Source organism: Notechis scutatus, chromosome 3 (genome assembly GCF_049901735.1).
Source record: "Notechis scutatus isolate UNSWTSFEM ecotype Mainland chromosome 3, rNotScu1.2, whole genome shotgun sequence".
NCBI classification, from domain to species: domain Eukaryota; kingdom Metazoa; phylum Chordata; class Lepidosauria; order Squamata; family Elapidae; genus Notechis; species Notechis scutatus.
Window position 1 is genome coordinate 47,461,041 of NC_142011.1, and position 20,894 is coordinate 47,481,934.

Here is a 20,894-nt window from a genome sequence, read left to right on the forward strand (position 1 = left end):
TCATTGAAATGAGACTAGTCCCCTCCTTGGTGGCTTTTAGGAAATTATTCAACACTATGCTTTTTGAAGAGTAAGATTTCATTAAAATTACCAGTGCCTTTTGTTCTTATTTTTCTCTCTTACTTTGATTTTATTTGAGGGTTTTGGATTTTATATTGTTTATTTCTCTTGCTTTCATTGCAAGATTGTAATCACTGAGAATTACAAGATTAAAACACTATAAATATCAAATAAACCTTAAGATTTATTACATTTCCAACATAAGTTTGATAACAAATCTTTATAAGATATCAACTGAAAAGTCCTATAAACCCAAATAATGTTTTCCCATGAATTAATCTTCTCTTAAGACTGTGAGAAACATATTTAATATTTTTTTAAAACTTGAGTTTATTGATTTTGTAATAGTGTGCAGTAAACTCCAATTCTCTATTCCAAATTTCTTGTTTCATTTAAAATGTTTATTAAATGGAATTGTTAGTTTAACTTCTAAAGAAAGATTTTGTAATGCATTCAATTGCACTTGGGGTTTTTAAGGTGGAACAAAGGGCCTAACTGATACTTTGGCTAAATAAATATATAAATATGTAAAATGTAATCTCAATCAGTAATTTCACCAGTTTATTCCAGGACAGTCGAGCATTCTGTAAATAAAAGAAAGTTACAGAAATTATTCACTGTCAAGAATCCATGATCCTGTAATGTCCCAGGATAGATGATTTTCATACTGTACTTCTTTCAGTAGTGTGCTAAGAGTTCCATCCAGACTCTTGTTCAAACAAATGAACATTTGAAGTTAAAATTATGTGTTTCCTCTTTGCTTGAGGCAGCTTCACTCTGGCTTTCTGACTGGAGTTATACAGATCCATTATTTTAAAGTGATAGATTCTTGTGTCATAGGCTCAGTCTGTTGACCAAATTGTTATAGAACCCCTAAATCTGTTAGATTCCAATCTTTTGACACAGAAATATTAATGGGCTGCTATCTTCTTATATTTAAATCAAAGAAAATTAAATAGAGCAAGAAACATGAAGATTACAGCATTTTTTTTAAAGCCATGCAAGGCACCAGGTGCTTGGAAGGTTTCCAAGCTACAGGTCAAGTTTTAATAAAAGACAGGAAAGGTTTAACCCCTGAGTCATCAGTCGAATGAATGCCATCAACTTTCCAGCCCCAAATGCATTGTGGCCAGTGAGAGCAATGCAGTTATTAAAAGCTAGTTGTGGCTTAATCGAACGAGTGCTGTGGATTCTTAAAGAAGGCAGGCAAAAGAGGTAAAGAAAAGGGTATGAAAACAAAAGAGGAAGCCAAGTCATTAAAATTGGTTTAAATTCTAGCCACCCTGGCCTCTTAGGTTTATAGCAGTCCAAATCCATGGTTCAGAAATATAGACTAAACTTCTGGATAGTTTTCCCTTGCATAAAATCATTCCATTTGGTCCTTCAGTACTTTGTAATTGGAAGATTTCTACTACGATCAAGTCAAAAAAAAAATATCCTTGTGTTTACAAAAATAATAATAAATTCATGGTGAAGAATTGGCTCCAGGACCAAGGGATTTCTTAGCAAAGAGTTTAATTTTCTGTATATCAGAATGCTGCCTGCCAACAGCAGTACATCAGTAAGTCCCTCCTGCTATTTTCATTTCTGCCATGGATGACACCGATCATTGGTTTGTCTAGGGTGATCTTCTTTATATTAACTGGCAGCAGTTTTTCAATGTTTCGAATACCTTTTCTAGCCACATCTGGAAGTGTTGGGTTCAAATCTGGATCTTTTTGCATGCTGCATTCAGCCAGGGAAATGGAGAAAAATGGCTCTAATTGCATAGATGTGCCCTGAGTGACTTTCTTGCTGCCTCACAACAGAATAACAAAGTGGAAGGGACTGTTGAGATCTTCTAGTCCAACATAATTACTCATCTAATAAATACAGATTTGATAATGACTATTCGTTGTTTGCATCAAAAATATTAATGGTTTGCTTTCCAATCACCTTGGAAACAACTGTTTCCCCTTCCTTAATAGAAATTTGGGTTCACTTTTAAGTGAACCTTTTATCTTAAATGATAGAATTACGATTGCTAGTTAATTTCTACATGATGTCTTCTGGACACTTTTGTACACTACATATATAAAAGCAGGTAGTTGTAGTAGCCTTTCTCATATGTGACATTGTAGGAAATGGGGTCCTCCAAATCCCATCCCATCCATGTGTAATACGCCCATTTCTACTTTGCAGTTTTCAGCCACCCCCAAAGTTTAAGCACATCCTTAGCTACCAAAAGGTTACCAACCTCTATTCTAGACTCAGCTTTACCTTCAACCCTCTGCATCAGATGGGATACACATTCCAGCATGTTCTTTCTGTGCTACCCCTGCCCCGCCCCACCCATGCAGACATGGACGAGTGCTATGACATTTGTCTCATAGGTCAGGGGTCTCCAAGCTTGGCAACTTTAAGACTTGTGGACTTCAACTCCCAGAGTTCCTCAGCCAGCTTTGCTGATTGAGGAACTCTGTGAGTTGAAGTCCACAAGTGTTAAAGTTGCCAAGTTTGGAGACCCCTGACCTAGGTCACATTTCAAATTCATTCAGCCAGTGGTGGGCTAAAATATCTGCCACATACACACTTGGTTGTATTCTTGCTGCTAAAATATTTGAAAGTATTTGCAAATGAGGGGAAAACAATTTGGTTTACACTGCACTGGGAAATGGTTTGCAAATCAGTTGTTACGTGACAGGGAAGCCAGCAGCCATCCAAGGATGCTACCTGCTGACATCGGATCTCTCCAGTGTTTTGCAGTTAAGAGTTCACTATATTCAGCTTCAGCAATCTTGGGAGAATGATTTTTCCCCCCATCAAACAAAACTTTCTGACAGGTGAGCAATAGTGAATATTGGGTTGAGGACTGAAAGGAAATATCCCATGCTGTTATTTTAATATACTCTTTAAGTCTACTGCTGGAATTTTATCTTGGCTTGGGCTCCCCTCCAGAAATAAAGGGAAAGAATGTGTTTTGGGAATGTCAGAAAACTCCATAATATGGATCTGGCAGCAATTCCCCCAGCAAGCCCAGTCAAGAGCAAAGCAAGAATTAAGAAGGGCTTGCTCACCAGGTTCCCCCCAGCCCCCATCACCACAGTTTTTACTTAGCACACACCAGGTTCCACTACTGGGAAAAAACTGTTCATTTTGGAGGGAGGGAGAGAAACCTAGTTTTGCAGATCTTTCTCTTCTTCCAGACAGACTTATCTTGGACATGCAAAAATCTCAGACTTTCCAGCAACAGGGCCTGTGTTAAGGGATGGTTTCCATTAGTGTTGTATATATACATTAAGCATAGGGGTGTTGGCCGGGGTCAGTTAACTGCCTCATTCTTAGCTGTCAGCAAAACATGTACTTACTCCTTTCTGCCCTCTGTGGGCTACAGGAATATATTATAAAAACCCAGCAAAATGTATATAATAAAGTATTTCATATTCAGACCTCAGCTTAATGAGGCTCTGAGGATCAAATATTTTAGCAGCAAGAATACAACCAAGTGTATATGTGACAGATATTTTAGCCCACCAACTTCCATTTCGAAGGAAAGATTTAATATTTAAAATGACAATCTTAAATGCTAATTGCCTTAGCATTTAAGACTGTTAGCTATGCAATAAGTACTTTCTGTTTAAGGTCCAAAGGTAGTTCACTTTATGGGTGGACATATAAAAGACCTGATACTGATGCCATTGTATGGGGACAGAGAAACAAAAAGTGCTTTTTGTATAGATTTTTGAAAATGCAGTTATGTCTAATAGAATATATAATATTATCTTGATATAAGATTTTCTAATTTGCAGGATATCATTAAACCATAATTTCATTGAAAAACTATCCTTGTTTAGAGCCTCAGTGGTGCAGTGTGTTAGGGTTTGAAGAATTAACCCCTAGCATAGTATTGCAGCAGTAGTCAAGCCAGGCAACCAAAGGAGAGCGGAAGGGCCCCAGAGTATACACACACTGAACACAAACACTGTTTGTAGTTTAAATAGTTTTTAATCCAGTTAGAGTTTAAGCATTGTCATTCAGTCCATTAAGTCATTCACAGTATTTCCATCCAGTAAGACTCACTAGTATAGTCCAAGTTAAGAGTCCTTGCAATATCTTTATCAGCCGATAAAGATATCTTCTCCTCCTCCGGTTTCACTCTCCAGAGAAACAAACGCTGGATATTCAGTAGAATTACGCAGTAATCAGCAAACAGTAGCAAACAATAACAGTTCAGTCTCAGGCACTCACAGTCAGTAATCACAGTTAGTCGCAGCAGCACACAGTTACAGACAGTACACAGTTACAGTTACAGACAGTAACAGCCAGTAAGCTTTCCAGCTTCTAATGCTTCCTTATATTGTAACTTCTAACCGCACCCTTAATCGGCTAATTGCCTGCTGCATTGTGCTTAAAGTGATAAGCACTTAAACCATGATATCTAAGTTTTATATATTTATTCACCCAAACCATATTTGGTATCAATGTTATACCTAACACAGTGGTTAGAGTGTACTACTGCAAGCTACTTCTGCTGAAGCCAACTGTCTGCAATTTGGCAGATCAAATCTCACCAGGCTCAAGGTTGACTCTGCCTTCCATCCTTCTGGGGTGGGTAAAATGAGGACCCAGATTGTTGGGGGCAATATGTTGACTCTGTAAACCACTTAGAGAAGGCTGTAAAGCACTATAAAGCGGTATATAAGTCTAAGTGCTATTGCTATTGTTACTGTCAGTCAAAAATGTTGTAAAAACACTTTTACAAACTGAAATTGAAAGCAGAAATAACAACGTATTTCCCTAAACATGCATTTCTCTGCTTAAGTACACATTCAGAATTTTTCTTCGGTGTTCCTTTCAAGATTAACTTTCTTGTATCCTGGGAGATGTTATAATTATTTATCAACACAATCATTTCAAGGGTAAATGAAAGCAAATAGACATACTAGGACGATAGTGAGAAGCATTAGTCTTCTCTTGTATTTCTGACATGCTCACACAACATCATAACTTAAATGTTTACCAAGTGTTGCTTTCATAATAATTTATTTTCCAGTCAGTTTCACATCATTAGCTTTAATCCACACATTACCACAAACACTCTGGGTGAATATATTCAAAACTAAACTGTCGAAATTAATCACCCAGAATGGGAATGATGCTCTGGCTGTCTACATTGCAACATCTGACTTTAAAAAAAAAGATGTTATCAGATTCAACTAATCCTTGATGTTATTCCTAATTTCCTAATATATGCATTGGGTCTGCATAGGGATAAGAGCCAGAAGAACAGGAATTGTCCCCTCTGTCTAATGGGATTATTTATTTATTTATTTATTTATTTATTTGATTTGCCAATTGTTTACAAGATAATAAGTATAAATGTATACATAGTTGTGAATACATGAAATGGGTACATATAAGAAAAATAAAAGAATAAGAGAAACAATAGGACAGGGACGGTAGGCACGTTGGTGCGCTTATGCACGCCCCCTACAGACCTCTTAGGAAAGGGGTGAGGTCAATAGTAGACAGTCTAAGGTTAAAGTTTTTGGGGTTTGGGGAAGAAACTACAGAGTCGGGTAGAGTATTCCAGACATTGACCACTCTATTGCTGAAGTCGTATTTCCTGCAATCAAGTTTGGTGCGGTTTACTTTGAGTTTGTATCTATTGTGTGCTCTTGTGTTGTTATGGTTGAAGCTGAAGTATTCATTGACAGGTAGGACATTGCAATGTATGATTTTATATACCATGCTTAAGTCAGACCGAAGACGGCGTAATTCAAGGTTTTCAAGTTCTAGAATTTCAAGTCTGGTGGCATAAGGTATTCTACAACGAGTAGAGGAGTGGAGAACTCTTCTTGTGAAATATTTCTGGACTTTCTCAATTGTGCTAATATCAGATACGTAGTGTGGGTTCCAGACTGATGAACTGTATTCGAGTATTGGTCTAGCAAATGTTTTGTATGCTCTGGTTAGTAGTGTGATATTACCAGAGAAAAAGCTACGTAGGATTAGGTTAACAACTCTTAATGCCTTTTTGGCTATGTAGTTGCAGTGGGCTCTAGCACTTAGATCATTAGAGGTGAGTATTCCAAGGTCCTTTACAGAGCTTGAGTCATCAACAAGATCTTGACTATTCAGCTTGTATTTTATTTTCTGATTTTTTTTGCCAATATGTAAGACAGAGCATTTATTTGTTGAGATTTGAAGTTGCCATTTGTTTGACCACTCTGATACATAGTCAAGATCTTTTTGTAGGGTAGCAGTATTGTCTGTGGTATTGAACAGCTTTACATCATCAGCGAAGAGAACGCAATTGCTCTTAATATGATCACAGAGGTCGTTTATGTAGAGTATGAAGAGAGTTGGTCCTAGAACACTGCCTTGGGGAACACCACTATTGACAGGTACTGGATTTGATAGTACGCTCCCGATTTTGACCATTTGTTGTCTGTTTGACAGGAATGCTTCTATCCAGTTATTCAGTTGTCCAGAGATACCATAGGATTTTATTTTTAGGAGTAGTTTGTCGTGTACCACTGAATCAAAGGCTTTACAGAAGTCTATGTAGATTGCGTCTATTGCTTTGCCCTGGTCGAGTTGTGTCGTCCATATGTTTTTGCAGTGTAAGAGTTGTAGATTACAGGATAGTTTTTTTCTGAAACCAAATTGTTTATTGGAGAGTAGGTTATTTGTCTCTAAGTGAAGGATGATGGATTGGTTAATAATTGATTCCATGACTTTACAGGTGACGCAGCATAAGGAGATTGGCCTGTAATTTTCAACTAGGCTTGGGTCTCCCTTTTTGAAGATGGGGATGACTGTGGCTTGTGACCATAGGTTAGGCAAGGAGCTGGTTCTGAAAGATTTTTCAAAGATTATGCTTAGAGGTTTGGCTATGGCAGTGGATAGCTTTCTTAAGAAGTAGGCACATATTCCATCCGGTTCAATAGATAGAGATGGTTTTAGGTTGCGTAGTGCTTTTTCAACATTGTCTTCTGTGGAATCGATATGTATTAGATCATTGTTGTTATCTGTGGTACGGCTAGGAAATACTGGGCATGATCCATTGCTGTTTACAAATACTGAGCCGAAGAATGTGTTAAAGATGTTGGCTTTAATTATCATGATGACTGGCAGAAATCTATTTTAGAGCTTGCCTGAAAACCTGTGCTAGTCCTTACCTGCTTAACACTCCATGTCTCTTCTATTATGCAGAATAGATGTGCTTCTCATTCTCTCCCTCTTTCTTAAGGCATTGAGATATTCTCAGCATATTATTCGTGCCGTGCTGCTTGTCATGCTTCAGTTTTTCTGTGGTAATGTCCAGGTCTGATACCCTTTGCTTAAAAAGGAACATTACACTTCATCTCTCTTCTTAAGAGAACTGTTATCTCTATTCTGCATGGCTTTTTTCAATGTCTGTGCCTCATACTCTCCCTCTTGTCCTTAAATTATCAAATAAATTAGATTTTATTTTAATCCAAGAGCCTTTGTGTCTCATTGTTGTGGCCCTTGTTGACTAAGAATGAAACTAGCCCTAGGCCAGTGCACTTTTCTCCCATGAACAGAAATATTTTGCTTGCCAGCCCCATAGAAGACAATTACTTAACCAAGGGAAAACACTTGCTGCTGACCTGAATATCCTGAATTACTTTTAATAGAGTTTGCCCATCATTAATTAGTCACCCAGATCTTTTAGGATATTTCCAGAAAATACCAAAGCATCATAATCCAAATTTTATGAATGAATGCTCTGCTAATACTCTACTAATATTATGTGGTTGTCAATGTGTTAACAACAAAATGGAGCCACTGACTGAGATTTTTAGAAAACAGGCCATGTTGGGGAAGGGGAGGGGGAGGGAGAGAGGGAGAAGGAGAGGCAGAAGGAGAGAGAAGTAAAGCCTCCCCTTCCAGCTATATAATGAAGCAGCAGCCCATCAAAAGAAAGAAATGGGTTTTCATAGGATCTACATACCTGCCGCCTGCTTCCCAAACCACCTTCATACTAAAATCGCCCAGAATTTCAGATGTGATTCCAAAGAGATGCTTTGGAGTGCCCAAGGTTATAAACACAGCAACTGTCTGCACTTCCTTAAAGCAGCCAGTTCTTTTCTTTTTGTTGCTAAGAAAAAAGATGTCATTATGGTTACTTGTCTCCAAAACCATCAAAGTATAGCTATGTATATGTATATATGTTTATGTATATAACTATATTATAGAACTAGATGTTGGGTTTCCTTTCCAAAGTAAGGTGATCATACAGAAGAAACTGGTAGCATTTCCTTTCATACATTCAAGTGTAAATATTAAAGAAAACTTTACCTACAATATCATAGTAAGGTGACTGAAAAACAGCAGCTGAAGCTCATCCTAGAGGTGTCTATATTTTTAGAGATAAAAGAGACACACATCTGGAGAATCACTTGTTCCTTACGTCTGTTTTAAACTATCCTTGTATATTGGAGGTACAGTTAATTGCCTTGGGCTGCATTATTTGATGTGCCTCGAGAGAGATGTATGTAACAATCAGATTCTTAGTAAGGTATCAGAAAGTAAAACATATCAAGCAGTGTTCTCAGTTCCTGGCACACATTGCTTCTTGAACTTTGCAAGTAAAGAAAGGATGAGTCCCAATTATCTAACAGCTGCCAAAAGCAGAAGTAATTAGCAGGGGCAGGTGTTGCTCTGAGGTATGTGAATAGGTTTACAGCTTAGTGCCTATGAGTCAGGGTGAGTGTCAGACCACAGGCTAGGTGGCCTAGCTGGGAGTCAGTCCAAGTGCAGGCTGATCTCCCTTTCGGCTAACCCTTTGTCCAAAATATTTCTTGTAGCTGAACAAAGCAGAAAGCAAACCTGTACCGAGACCTCTTCCGAGCTGACTGACTTTTTCTGCAAAGTATGGTGGGTGGGAAGACAGAGCATAGAGGTGGCCAGGAATTTCATGAGAAAGGGAGATCAAGAGTGCTGCCCTGGAATAGAAATATGGCCATTGGCACGTGTTAATGCATCAGTTGCTGAGTCAATTAATATTGAACAAAGGAGAGATAAAAATCTGCACTGCCAGGAGTTATCTGGCTCCTATTCTGGTGGCAGGACTCTGCCTGTCTTTCTACCTGGGGTTAGCTGCTCACTCATAATAGAGTTTCTGCCTTTGTGGTGTGTCTCTGTCATTCTATCACTATTACGTGCGTCAAATGGTGTTTTTTTTCCTAATGGTTCTGCACTTAGTTCTTATTTTCCTCCAGTTTCTTTGATGGGATTAGCAGCTATGCTGCTATCATAGGAAATCCGGCACAACTTGCTTTCTGCAGCTAGCATTTTATAAGCTTCTAGGACTCTTAGAAATGTAATTCAAAAGTCTTTTTGGAGGATAGGAAAGAAGTCTCTCACACAGAGAGACAGAAAAGCACAGGAATAAGGAATGAAGGTACTGCAATTGGTTTCTGTACAACAATAGTGCAAAGTGTATTTATAAGACTTTATGTTCATAGGTGTAGGCATTTTTATCTATAGTGACCTAGCAGAATATAATATAATACAATACATATTAGTACTTAACCAAATGGTGTTGCTTATAATACAAACTGCTTGGCTACCTTTTTCTTCCTCCTCCCATACTACATTATCTACAAGCTTAGGAATGCTAACAGCTTCTCCTTTTAATCCTCTCTTGCTCAGTTATCCAGTGCCTGAACCACGTGGAGTTCACTCTGCCACCATCTAGAGTCCAAGCCTTTCCTTTTTTTTTTTTCATGGTAGTTCTTTTCTACAGGGTCCTCTTTGGTTTCAGCTATCTCAGGCACCTTCCTTGATCTTTTCTAGGTGTGGACACTCTTGTTGTGCCAGCTACTACCTCCTTTGCTCTACCTCCTGTATATCACCTCTCCCTCAAAACCCTGAAGAAACCCCCACCAGTTCTGTTTACCTGCTTTGGCTTCTTTTATATCTTCTTCATTTGTACCTCAGGAGTCACATGGAAGGGTTTCTGAGGAGTTTTATGCTTTTTTTCCTTTCTGTGCAAGTGCTTATGTACCTCACCTGGGCAGCTGACTGCAGAGAAAAACCTGCAACGATAATACAGTAATCTTGTGTCACATTGTTTACAAAAAAATATTCATGAAAGTTCATCCTTCCACAAGATCCATGAATCTAAGGTGTGAAAGTTTCTCTCCTAATAACATCAGAAGCAGTATAGCAACAGAATACCAATAGTGGATTTTGGTAGATTCAGGAATACTGCTTGAAGCTTGCTTTGGTCATTCATTAGTCGTTTTTCTTGATACCACGGGATAGACAGAAATGACATTGATAACTTCTGGGCATCACAGCTTTTGGTCAGCACACTGAGATGTTTGAAACAGAATGGAGTGGACGGGAACAATAGTCCAATACCCAAAACATGCATTTTACGCATATCTCTGACCTTAAGCTTTCTGGAACTTATTCAATGCTGTTTGGAAATTTTTTATAGGGAGATGTGTTTTTTTTCTTGCAAAAAGAGGAAACAAAGCCTGTCTGTGTTACAGTGTCTTCATTTGGCTGAGAGAAAAGGTCACACTGCAAGATGTGGACAATAATCAGTCAGCTTAGCTCATGAAGATGAGATTGGAGTGAGGAGCTGTCCCTTTCATATTTCCCCCTCCCCCACTCTCTCTCACACACAAATTTCTCCCTCACCACACACCTATAGATTCTTTCAAAAGAAAGCAGCTGAGGAGATAATAAATTCTCTGTGAAGGTGACCTTCTTTTACTTGTCAGTCCTATTTACTTAGGCTGAAATTTATTCTCTACTCAAACAGGGTCACCTCTTTTCACAAATAGTATGCTTCCCAGTGCATACCAGTCAAATTAAATATCAGAGTTGGACAATCATCTATCAGGATGCTTCAATTTGGATTTCTGCACCAAGTAGGCATTAGACTCAATGATTTTTATAACCCTTCTCAGGCTGAGAGCCTTCCCTGAGCATGGGTGCTCCTACGGCATATTAGCTGCAGTTTATACCAACATTCTCTCTTAGTAGTACCCTCTTGGTTTTGTAGTTACCCCCTAGGGAAAGCATGAGAGGCAATGTTCCTCTTTCCAAATGTCAGGGGGGAAAAAAATCAGATTCTCCCAATTTGATACCCTTGACGTGTACAACCCTTGGCTGTATTATGACCCCAGCAATTCCTGACCAGCATAGCCAAAATGTCAGTTGGAAATGCAGTAAGAGGACTGATGTTTCCCTTGATGAAATTTTTCTATGAACCTGAAGGGAACAGGGAAATGATTTTGGAGAAAGAATCTATTGGGAAATAGGTGAAGAAACATTTGAAGTAGGAGAACATTAGATACAGATTCAAACTATCTCTCCAGAACTCCCTGAGAAGAAGTGGGAAAGAGAGGCAGCCTTGCAAGATTGTTATTATTACCCATTTCAGTAAAGTCCATCTCTAGTTGTCCTGTGAAATGGGTCTGTGCTTTCATTTGATGGATTGGGATTCTGGGTTACTGGGAAATGTAGGAAGCTACTGTCTGAAACTGAGCTCTTCAGAAATCTAGAAAAGGCAGCTAATGGTAGAATGTTACTGTATTAGATGCAGGGTGCAAAACTCCAGACTACCACTAGAGAACTCCCTAGAGCAGGGGTGTCAAACTCACATCGTCACGGCAGTGTCACATGACGTATTGGGACTTTTTTCCCCTTTGCTAACCCGGGCATGGGTGTGGCCAGCGCATGATACATCTGGCCTACGGGTCACTAGTTTGGCACCCCTGGCCTAGAGCTAGTATTCATTTTTTCCATCAGATTTGCTGATGGGTAGTGGTTTTCCAGAGTTTTACAACCCAGATCTGGTAGATAGCTGAAGCAATTAAAGATGTAGATCCTGGGTATCCAAACTTTTGGCTTGCCTGAAACTGCATTGAGTGAAGAGAAATAGTCTTGGACTGCATATAAAATACACAATATAATTGTACAATATAAAATCACATAATAATGTTAAACATTTAAGATCTTGTGGGGCTGTATCACTAGTGCTGAGGGCTGCATGCAGCCCATAGGCTGTGGATTGGACATGCCTGATGTAGATTATAGAGCATCTTTTGAAACCTACAGGTGAAGCTAAAACTTTTCATAGAAGAGTAGAACACATACCAGGACGAATCTGTATGTAGTTTGAAACAATGCTAGGTGCTGTGTGTCAAGTTTTGAATAACTTGACACAAGTTATTGATTGGTTTCTGAATAAAGGCAAAAAAAGTAGACTTTCAAGGATCAGGGTCAATGTTTTGATGTTTAGTTTGTTCCAAGCATTATCTTTTTTTTCCAAATTAAAATTGTTATGATTATATTAAAAGCATTGTAAATATCTATACCCTACAAAAATTGAGAGGGTTGGACAGTGTGTGAACCTGAAGCTAATTAACATCACAATAAACTAAAGATTACCATTACAATTATGTTCATACACCAAAATGAACATAAACAATGATTTACAATCACAATGACCAAGTTCCCACAATATGCTCATCTAAAGCAAGTATACCACTTAGGGCCTGAAATGGTTGCTTGGTTTGGCAACCATTAAGACAGAATGCTAGGTTTAGCTAAGTGATTTGTAAACTGTGGTTTACAGTTTAATGTGTTATATGAACATATTGTTGATAATGGCCTTTATTGTATGAACATAGCAGATTTATTTTTCAACTATCAAATGGAAACATTGCTCTTGCAATTGATGCATGGTTTTTAATATTGCATACATATGAGTTTGCATATATTAGTAAGCCATCATCAATGTGTATGTTTCTGTAGAACTGGAATTAAAGCCTCATGAGATAGGAGTTTCAATTCTGTCTGTTTGGGACACTCGTTAACAATGAAAATAAAATGTATAAATATTTCTAGTTCTCCCCATATTTCTTCTCAACAGCATGTAATAAGAGGGAAAGATTAGCAATTAAGTCAAATTCTGAAGTGTGATGGAAGGGAAGTTTCTGAACACCCCCCCCCCCTTTCAATCTTCCACTAGATCTTTGAAGATCTTTGAAGTATTCCAATTAGATCCTTCCTTCCTTCCTTCCTTCCTTCCTTCCTTCCTTCCTTCCTTCCTTCCTTCCTTCCTTCCTTCCTTCCTTCCTTCCTTCCTTCCTTCCTTTCTTTCTTTCTTTCTTTCTTTCTTTCTTTCTTTCTTTCTTTCTTTCTTTCTTTCTTTCTCTTTCTTTCTCTCTTTCTCCCTTTCTTTCTCTCCTTCCTTCTTTCCCTCCCTCCCTCCTTCCTTCTAAATTTATATAGTTACCCATTTCCACAAGTCACTCTTGGTGGCAAGCAATTTTAACAAAAAAGGCTATTACAAAAATCAAACCACACAGGAGTTAAGAGAAATAAAAATGAATCATCAACATCCTTTACACACTCAGTGTCCCAGGCCCAGGCACAAAACCAGGTATTTAGGGACTTGTGAAAGGCCAGTAAAGCCAATCTAATCTCTGGGGATGAGATATTCCCAAGAGTGGATGCTATGGAGAAAATGTTCAACTTTGGGCTTCAATAGCTGGTATTCCTTAGTTGATGGGATCTGAAATATGCCCATCCTGCTGGACTGTATCAGGTGGTTAGGAAGAACAGGGGAGAGATGGTCCCATACTAACTTGGTCCCACACATTCTGCACCAGTTACAGCTTCCATATGCTCTTCAAGGGCAACCCCATATTAGAGCGTATTACAGCAATCCAGACAAGAGGCCATGAAGGCATGAGTGGCAGTGAGCCTAGCCCAGTTTTCTTGATATTGGAAAGAGCCTGTCTTGAAAGCTGTAACAGGAATACTGTATTAGATTTCTCTCTCCAGAGTTAGAGCCCTGGAAAAAACAACTGGGTCTACGGGACCTTGGATGCTAATCCCAAAACATCTGGAGGAGCACTAGTATATCAGCAGCATTGACAAAATCATCAATCAATTGCAAAAAGGCAGCATTACTTGGAATGAGCATTACATCATCAAACAATAACACCTGTCTATTCCAGGTCCTTGGGAAGGACTTGATAAGTGGATAAAAATGCCGAATCCTGACTATGGCTATGTGACCAACCATATTTTATTTAATTTATATGCCACCTGACTCCCAGTGACTCTACACATTTACATGTGTGCAATTTTAATTTAAGTATATTCAAATATCGCCTAACAAATTGACATGAAAAATGGTTTAAGGGAAAAAAATATGACAATTTGACCCAAAAAAGAAAAGAAAAACAGTGAAATGGAACAGCCTGAATAAATGAAATGGAGTCGAGAAATAGGACAGAGAAATGTATAAAAAAAATTGAAAGAAAAATCTATTATATATTTGTAAAGGTGAAATTTGTATGGAATCTTTCAGCCTTTATTTTGGAAGGCCATGGATCCTCTTGAGTATCCTAAAAGTCTTTGTCACTCCAGGAAATGCCAATGTCTCATTTGTTTCACCTTCATCAATCTTATAGAAAGCCCTTGTTCCTGAAAGACTGTAGCCAGGTTAAAACACAATTAATCTCCTGCTGCACCTGGCGTGAGTGTGTATTTGTGGACATGGGTGAATGTGTGTATATATTTGTGTGCTAGCATTTGGATGTATGCCAGTGTCCATCTACCCTTCAACTTTCTCTCCTTGGGAGAATCGAGTTTGGAATATCTTCCCCATCCTTCCTGCCTTTGCCATGCCTGCCGGCTGCTGTGATTGCTGCATGCAAGGCTGAAAGCATTGTTTGAATGATGAGGCTGGACTAGGCTAGATAGACCCTGGTGCCTCAAGAGAGGGAGAGAGCAGCTGCCTCTCCTTCGTTCTCTCTCTCTCTCTCTCTCTCTCTCACACACACACACACACACACAGACACTGTCTCTCGCCTGCCCAGAAATCAGATCAGAAAAGCAGCGATGAACTGCTTTCTTCCCCTGAATTCCAGAGAAACAGAGAAGTTGAAGAAGGAGGCAGAGCTGTAGAAGCACTACATACCTTTGCCAGTGCCAGAGTTTTTCACTAGGGCTTATTTCTCAATGCCCTAGAGGAATTGGTTATGCTCTGGGAGGACTTCCCTTTCCTTTCACCCACCTTCGAGGGACATGATTTTAAGTGAGAATTGCAGCTGAGATTTACCACCATGCTTAAGTTTCGAGCAGATCGTCGCGTCAGGTAGGACTTGCCAAGTGATGCTCTAAAGTGTTGGGGGAAGGGTAGTGGTTCATGGCCTTGCTCATTCTGCTTTTGTGGTGGGGGTGGGAGGGCAGGGAGTTATATATTTCATATTTTGGGGAACTTCATTTTTGTCAGTGGCTGCTGCATTGCAGTGCTCAGGATAGCAGATGGCTTAACTCAGGAGTTTGTGGAACAGGACCAGGCAAGGCAACTGCTTCTAAGGAAACATTTAAGAGAGTCAGGGGAAGTTGTCTTTCTTGTGCTAGTGCTGAACCCTGAAAGCTGAAATGTGTGGAGGGGAGGGATTGGAGGAATGCCAGCAAGAGCTGCAGAAACCACACACAACTACAAAGGATGCTGAAGGAAAGCGGAGCAGAGCTTCACAATAAAGGCAGACCTGCTTCTGGCTGAATTGATTAAAGAACTCTTCTGTATAAAGACTGAAATGAAAGCAGATCAGTAACTAAGTACTGTAGAGCCCCAGAGGCGATATCTGTCCATAAATAACAGGATAACTCCAAGAAAGTTAATTTCCTCAGAAGCTGGGCAACCTATACTCAGATTGAGTCTTTTCCCACCTTAAACTCCTTAAGAAGTAGGGTACAGCTTCAATTGTTATGTTAAAATAAAAAGGGCAGGCAAATTCACATTGAAGGTGTTTTCCAGTGTTGCTAAGAATGGTTTCATTACATGTGAAAGCCCTGGTGCAAAGAGGCAGTAATCTAATACCATGATGACTCTGATTTTTGCTCCAAGGACTTTGTTCTCATTTAAGTTTTAACACTGGAAAAAGTGCAGAGAGAGAGAGAGAATGCAAAAAACAGGAAGGTCATGGAAAGTAGCACAAAAGATGAATATGAGTAAATGCAATGTTAGATACCATTAGAGCACTGTGATGCATTGAAGAGTTGGATTAAGTAGGAGCTTTTCACTTGACATTTGGCTGGGTGTGGAAGATCCTATTTATAGATACAAATCCTGTTTTTTGCTCAGATTCTTGTATTGGGTAAACACGCAACACTGATATTGCTATAATGAAAAATGTTTATATCTGTCTTTCTATGTGAAATATTCTCTTAGCTTGACATGTCTCTTCAGTTAGGAAGGGATTTGCTACTATTTGAAATTATATTGTCATCCTTAGAAATATTGTTATTCATTTTTTAATGCTATTGTCTATCTCCAGGTTTCTTACTTGAGTTGATAGGAACAAATAAGCAGTAAAATCCTAGAATTCTGTGTATTTTTTTAAAAAAAGAACATTCTGCTGAGGCTCCTTCATACATTCAGATGAAATTTCACATAGTTTGGTGATTTAGGCTTAACTTAAAACTTTAATGTAGTGTTGACCCAACACAGTAACAACATGTTCTCTAGTGTTAATGTCATTTACACTGCTTGGACCTATTTCCAGTTGCCACACAAACCTAAAAGTTATACTGATTAACTTATTCAAGAAATTATGCATGGAGAGACAGATAATATGCAATGTTATATGTGTGAAATTTGTTTGAAAAGTAGTAGAAGTCTAAAAACAGATTATTTGTTTTCCTTCCTTTATCATACAATTGCAAGATCATATGCAGTGAAAAAGTTAAAATTATAAACAAAGTCTCTTTCTGCTTGTTGTTTCTGCATCTTCAGTTCCTGACATAAAATGGAGACTATCTCCATAAGACTTGGCCTTGGTTCTTATTTGCAGATCTTAATTCTGATATGGGCATTCTGTCCAACACTTATTGCTACATTGCAAATATCTTTTAATAGTACCCGTGAACTGTATATACCTATGAAAATGCTAAAATAGATAGATCATATATAATCCTCCAGAAGGTAATAGTTAATTTCAGTACCTCTTTTCCTTTTTACTGAAATGTTTTTCAGCAATATCATTCTCTTATCTGGAATGCAATTTTTGCTAGTGTTGATGTGCCTGCCCCAATGCACATCCTCCCTCTACTCCAACTTCAGCATTGTCAAAAAATTAGAAAATGATATATGATATATCTGAAGTTTCTTTCTTTTAGTGACACATCCGTTACAACTGGTACCATTAAAAACATGTTGAGGAATGAGTTCTTCTTTATTGCCAGTTTATGCAAACATGTCTACTTATGAACCATCTACTTCACATTTTCAAATGGAACATCAAGTTGTAGCCTCCTATCCACAATATTCTACGTTTCCATAATTCAGCTTTTCCAAAATCTTGAATCTATCTAGAGCTTTGCTCATGGTCCATCCTCCTTCATTGTAACATAGTTTAAAAACAAGGACAGACACTTTAATGATCCAAAGATTGCAGCCATATTTATTGTTGCTCTCAGATAAGATCATATTCCCCCCCACACACACACACAAAAAACTATCCTTGTTGGGAGAAATTGTTGATGTTTGTTATATTTGGGACATGTTTTCTGATGGTTGCTTCCATTAGTAATGTACAGTTTATGAAGTCAATTTATCATACAATTGCAAGATCATATGCAGTGAAAAAGTTAAAATTATAAACAAAGTCTCTTTCTTGATCCTTTATTATTTTTCAAATGCCACTACAAATAAATATCAAGATAATCCAGAACTAAATTTAAAATATAGAAGATGAACATAATATTGAATTTTGCCGATTATCTTAATAAAGTTAGAAAGCATTGCATCTATTTCTGAATTCTGCATGGCACTATGGTTTTGCTGAGCATTACTCCAAATTTTCAGTCAGAATGACATAAACACATTGTCTATGGAATAAGTAGGCTTTCCAAATATATACCCAATCCTGAAACATGCTTTTTAAAAATTCATGGTGCATGTGCATAGCAGTAAAATCAGGCTATAGACAGAAGTAGTAGTAAGAAATTTTAGTTATGGGTTCAGCAGGCTGATTGCAGGAGGGAACTCACTGTGATGTCAGTACAGTAAGAAAAGCATCAGGACCCTGGACAGAACCCAGAAATGCTGGCAGCAAAGCTGAAGCCAGCAAGCAGGTAGCACTGGTCAGAAGCCAACAGAAGGTTGACATAATGCTGCAGAAGTGATGTGTGATCTTGGCATTTCCTCTGTACAACCAACCAGTTAGTTAAAGCGACAGAGACATGTTCCAGCCATTATGGCAAGTCTCCTGATGTATGTACTGGCTAACGTCTCTGGAATAATGGCAAGTTTGGAGAGGGGATGTTCAAAGATGTCATCTTTGAGAAATAATCCCAAATTGGATTGCAGAGAAGGATGGCAGCTCATTTCACCAGTTGTCAGTGGATGTGAGGATTTTCTAAGTGTGTGGGATGTGAATGAAAGTAATCAGCGAGTGAGATTTTTTTTTAAAGTCTCATTAGTCATGATCAGAATACAACTTTTTCTAGGGTGAGAGCTACTGGGTGTCTGGAGAGTGCACTCCAAATATTAATAATGAGGTCTAATATAAAAACTTTGTTTTCCCATCATATCACGTACATTTAATTAGAATCAATTATAGCTAATATGATTACTCTGCTATTTTCAGCCCATTTCTGTAAGTTATCAAGATAAATCTTCTTTCTGTCTTCTCAAGTGTTACCTTCAAATTTGATAAAGATTTGGTCCATTTCTATATGAAATGTTTTAATACAAAGAACAGATAACTCTCTCCAGTTAAATGAGAACTCTGATGACAATTGAGAGGTTTGTATATCGTTATATCATCCAATCCACATTTAAATAGCTTACTAATTAAAACATTATGGATTACCTTATGAAATGCTTGCTAAATTCAATACATATTTCATTCAACAGCTTTCCCACAATCTACTAAGGAAATAATTTTATTTAAAAGTTGGGGTAAAGTCTGTAAAGTTTATTTGTGATAAATTCTTGCTAGTTTTTGATCATTGCTAAACTGTTTTTAAGAAGTTTATATAGCATAGATGACTTTATTATTCTTTATTATTTGCTCTAGAATTTCTGAGGCATTGGTGCCCAGCTTTTTGACCCAAACATGAACTATGTTAGACCTTCTCCAATTATCTGGCTTTTCATTAATTGTCCAAGATTTCTCAAAGACAACACATGGCTTTTGGTGAAGCAATTAGTAAGCTATTTCATTACCATTGGAACAATTTGTCTGGCCCTGCACATGTAAATTTATTCACAATAAATTAATATTGCTTTACAATACTTCTGTGAATCCAAGCTTCCCAAGCTTTTCCCAAGAATGAATGAATGAATGTTGGCATTCTTACCATGATAAAATATAGACTTTAGTATTGAACTGGCTCAGGAAAAGAAGTTGGGATATATTTAAAATAGGACTAAAGATTTGGGTATAAAATTCAGGTGAATACTAGGTGACAGCAGTGGATCAGAACTTTTGTGCCTCTTTGTTACCAACTCATAGTCATCTGTGTTTTTACAATTCACAATTAGTAGCCTTGTGCAAAAGAGCTGTTGTTCCCTTAGAATTGGGGGCAAGAAAACATTTAAATACTTGCTTGATCTATCTCAGTGCACCATTCCATTGCACAGTTGTATATTTGTTGAAGAACTGCCATCCATTTTCAAAACTCTTCTAATGCAGAAAAGTAAGGCATATAAAAAGTGACTGAAAAATCCTGATAAAACAAAGCGTAGGTAGAAGAAGGAATCTGGGAGCAGAGTTAAAAGAGGGATCAACCTAGAATCCCTACGTAGGCACAAATGAACTAGGTCCAACCTCCCTTGAATTCTGTTGACTATTATCTCACCCAAAGTAGGTGTTAATTATTAGTTGAGAAGATTCTTGTGCATAGGCATGATTAACAATAAATCAGTTTAATTGCACCTGCACGTGTGGGCCTGATCTTTCAAGTATGACAGCATGCTTTTGCTACAATTATATATTATACAATAACCTCTCAAATTTCTGCTGACTTCTGCATCCAAATTCTGTCATTCTGTTCCTATGAACATACCATAACCCCATCTCTTAAGTTTTGGTTTTGCTCACAAGTGTTTAATATTTATTGGGAAAGAAGCCCAGATCAAACTGTTTAGACCAGGCTTGGTCAATTCATCCAACTGGGCATGGCTAGTCTAGTGAAGAGAAGGAGCAGGGGAGATATGATAGCAGTGTTCCAATATGTGAAGGGCTGCCACAGAGAGGAAGGGGGTCAAACTGTTTTCCAAAGTACCTGAAGGCCAGACAAGGAACAGTGAATGGAAACTGATCAAGGAGAGATTCAACCTAGAAATAAGGAGAAATTTTCTGACAGTGATAATCAACCAATGGAACAGCTTGCCTTCAGAAGTTGTGGGAGCTTCATCACTGGAGGCTTTTAAGAAGAGATTGGACTGCCATTTGTCAAAAATGTACGGTCTCCCTGCTTGGGCGGGGGGGTTGGACTAGATGACCTACAAGGTCCCTCCCAACTCTGCTAATCTGTATCTGTAATATAGTACACACCATTCTCACCCACTGTACTTGACCAAGTGCAATTTCTAGAGCAGTTTATCTGTTTTGTAGGACTTCCTGTTTTGGAGATCTTCAATGCTCTTTCCATTTAAACATTCATACCAGGCCTTAAGAGAGAATAGACTATACAAAATAAAGAGTTTGCATAAAATTATATGGAATTTTGCACACTGGGACGAAAAAGCTAGACATGTGCACTAGTGCCATTTACATGCCAGACTGATCATGCTGTATGTTCCTTTAATCAATTAAATGGGGTTAAAACTG

General features: G+C 38.2%; 1 protein-coding gene across 12 annotated transcripts in view; it reads left to right on the plus strand.

Moving 5' to 3' along the window:
- Positions 1–20,894, plus strand: part of PLEKHA6 (pleckstrin homology domain containing A6) — a 214,915-nt gene that overhangs the window by 128,185 nt on the left and 65,836 nt on the right. Inside the window, exon 1 of one of the 12 annotated variants that reach the window (XM_087959708.1) lies at positions 15,067–15,202. The exons of 10 other annotated variants lie outside the window; for them this stretch is intronic. In XM_087959708.1, coding sequence (XP_087815834.1) covers positions 15,171–15,202 — 32 coding nt within the window. In that variant the 5' untranslated portion in view covers positions 15,067–15,170. Of the gene's footprint in view, positions 1–15,066; positions 15,203–20,894 lie in introns of those variants that run through there. One more of the 12 variants, XM_087959711.1, reaches the window with a different exon arrangement.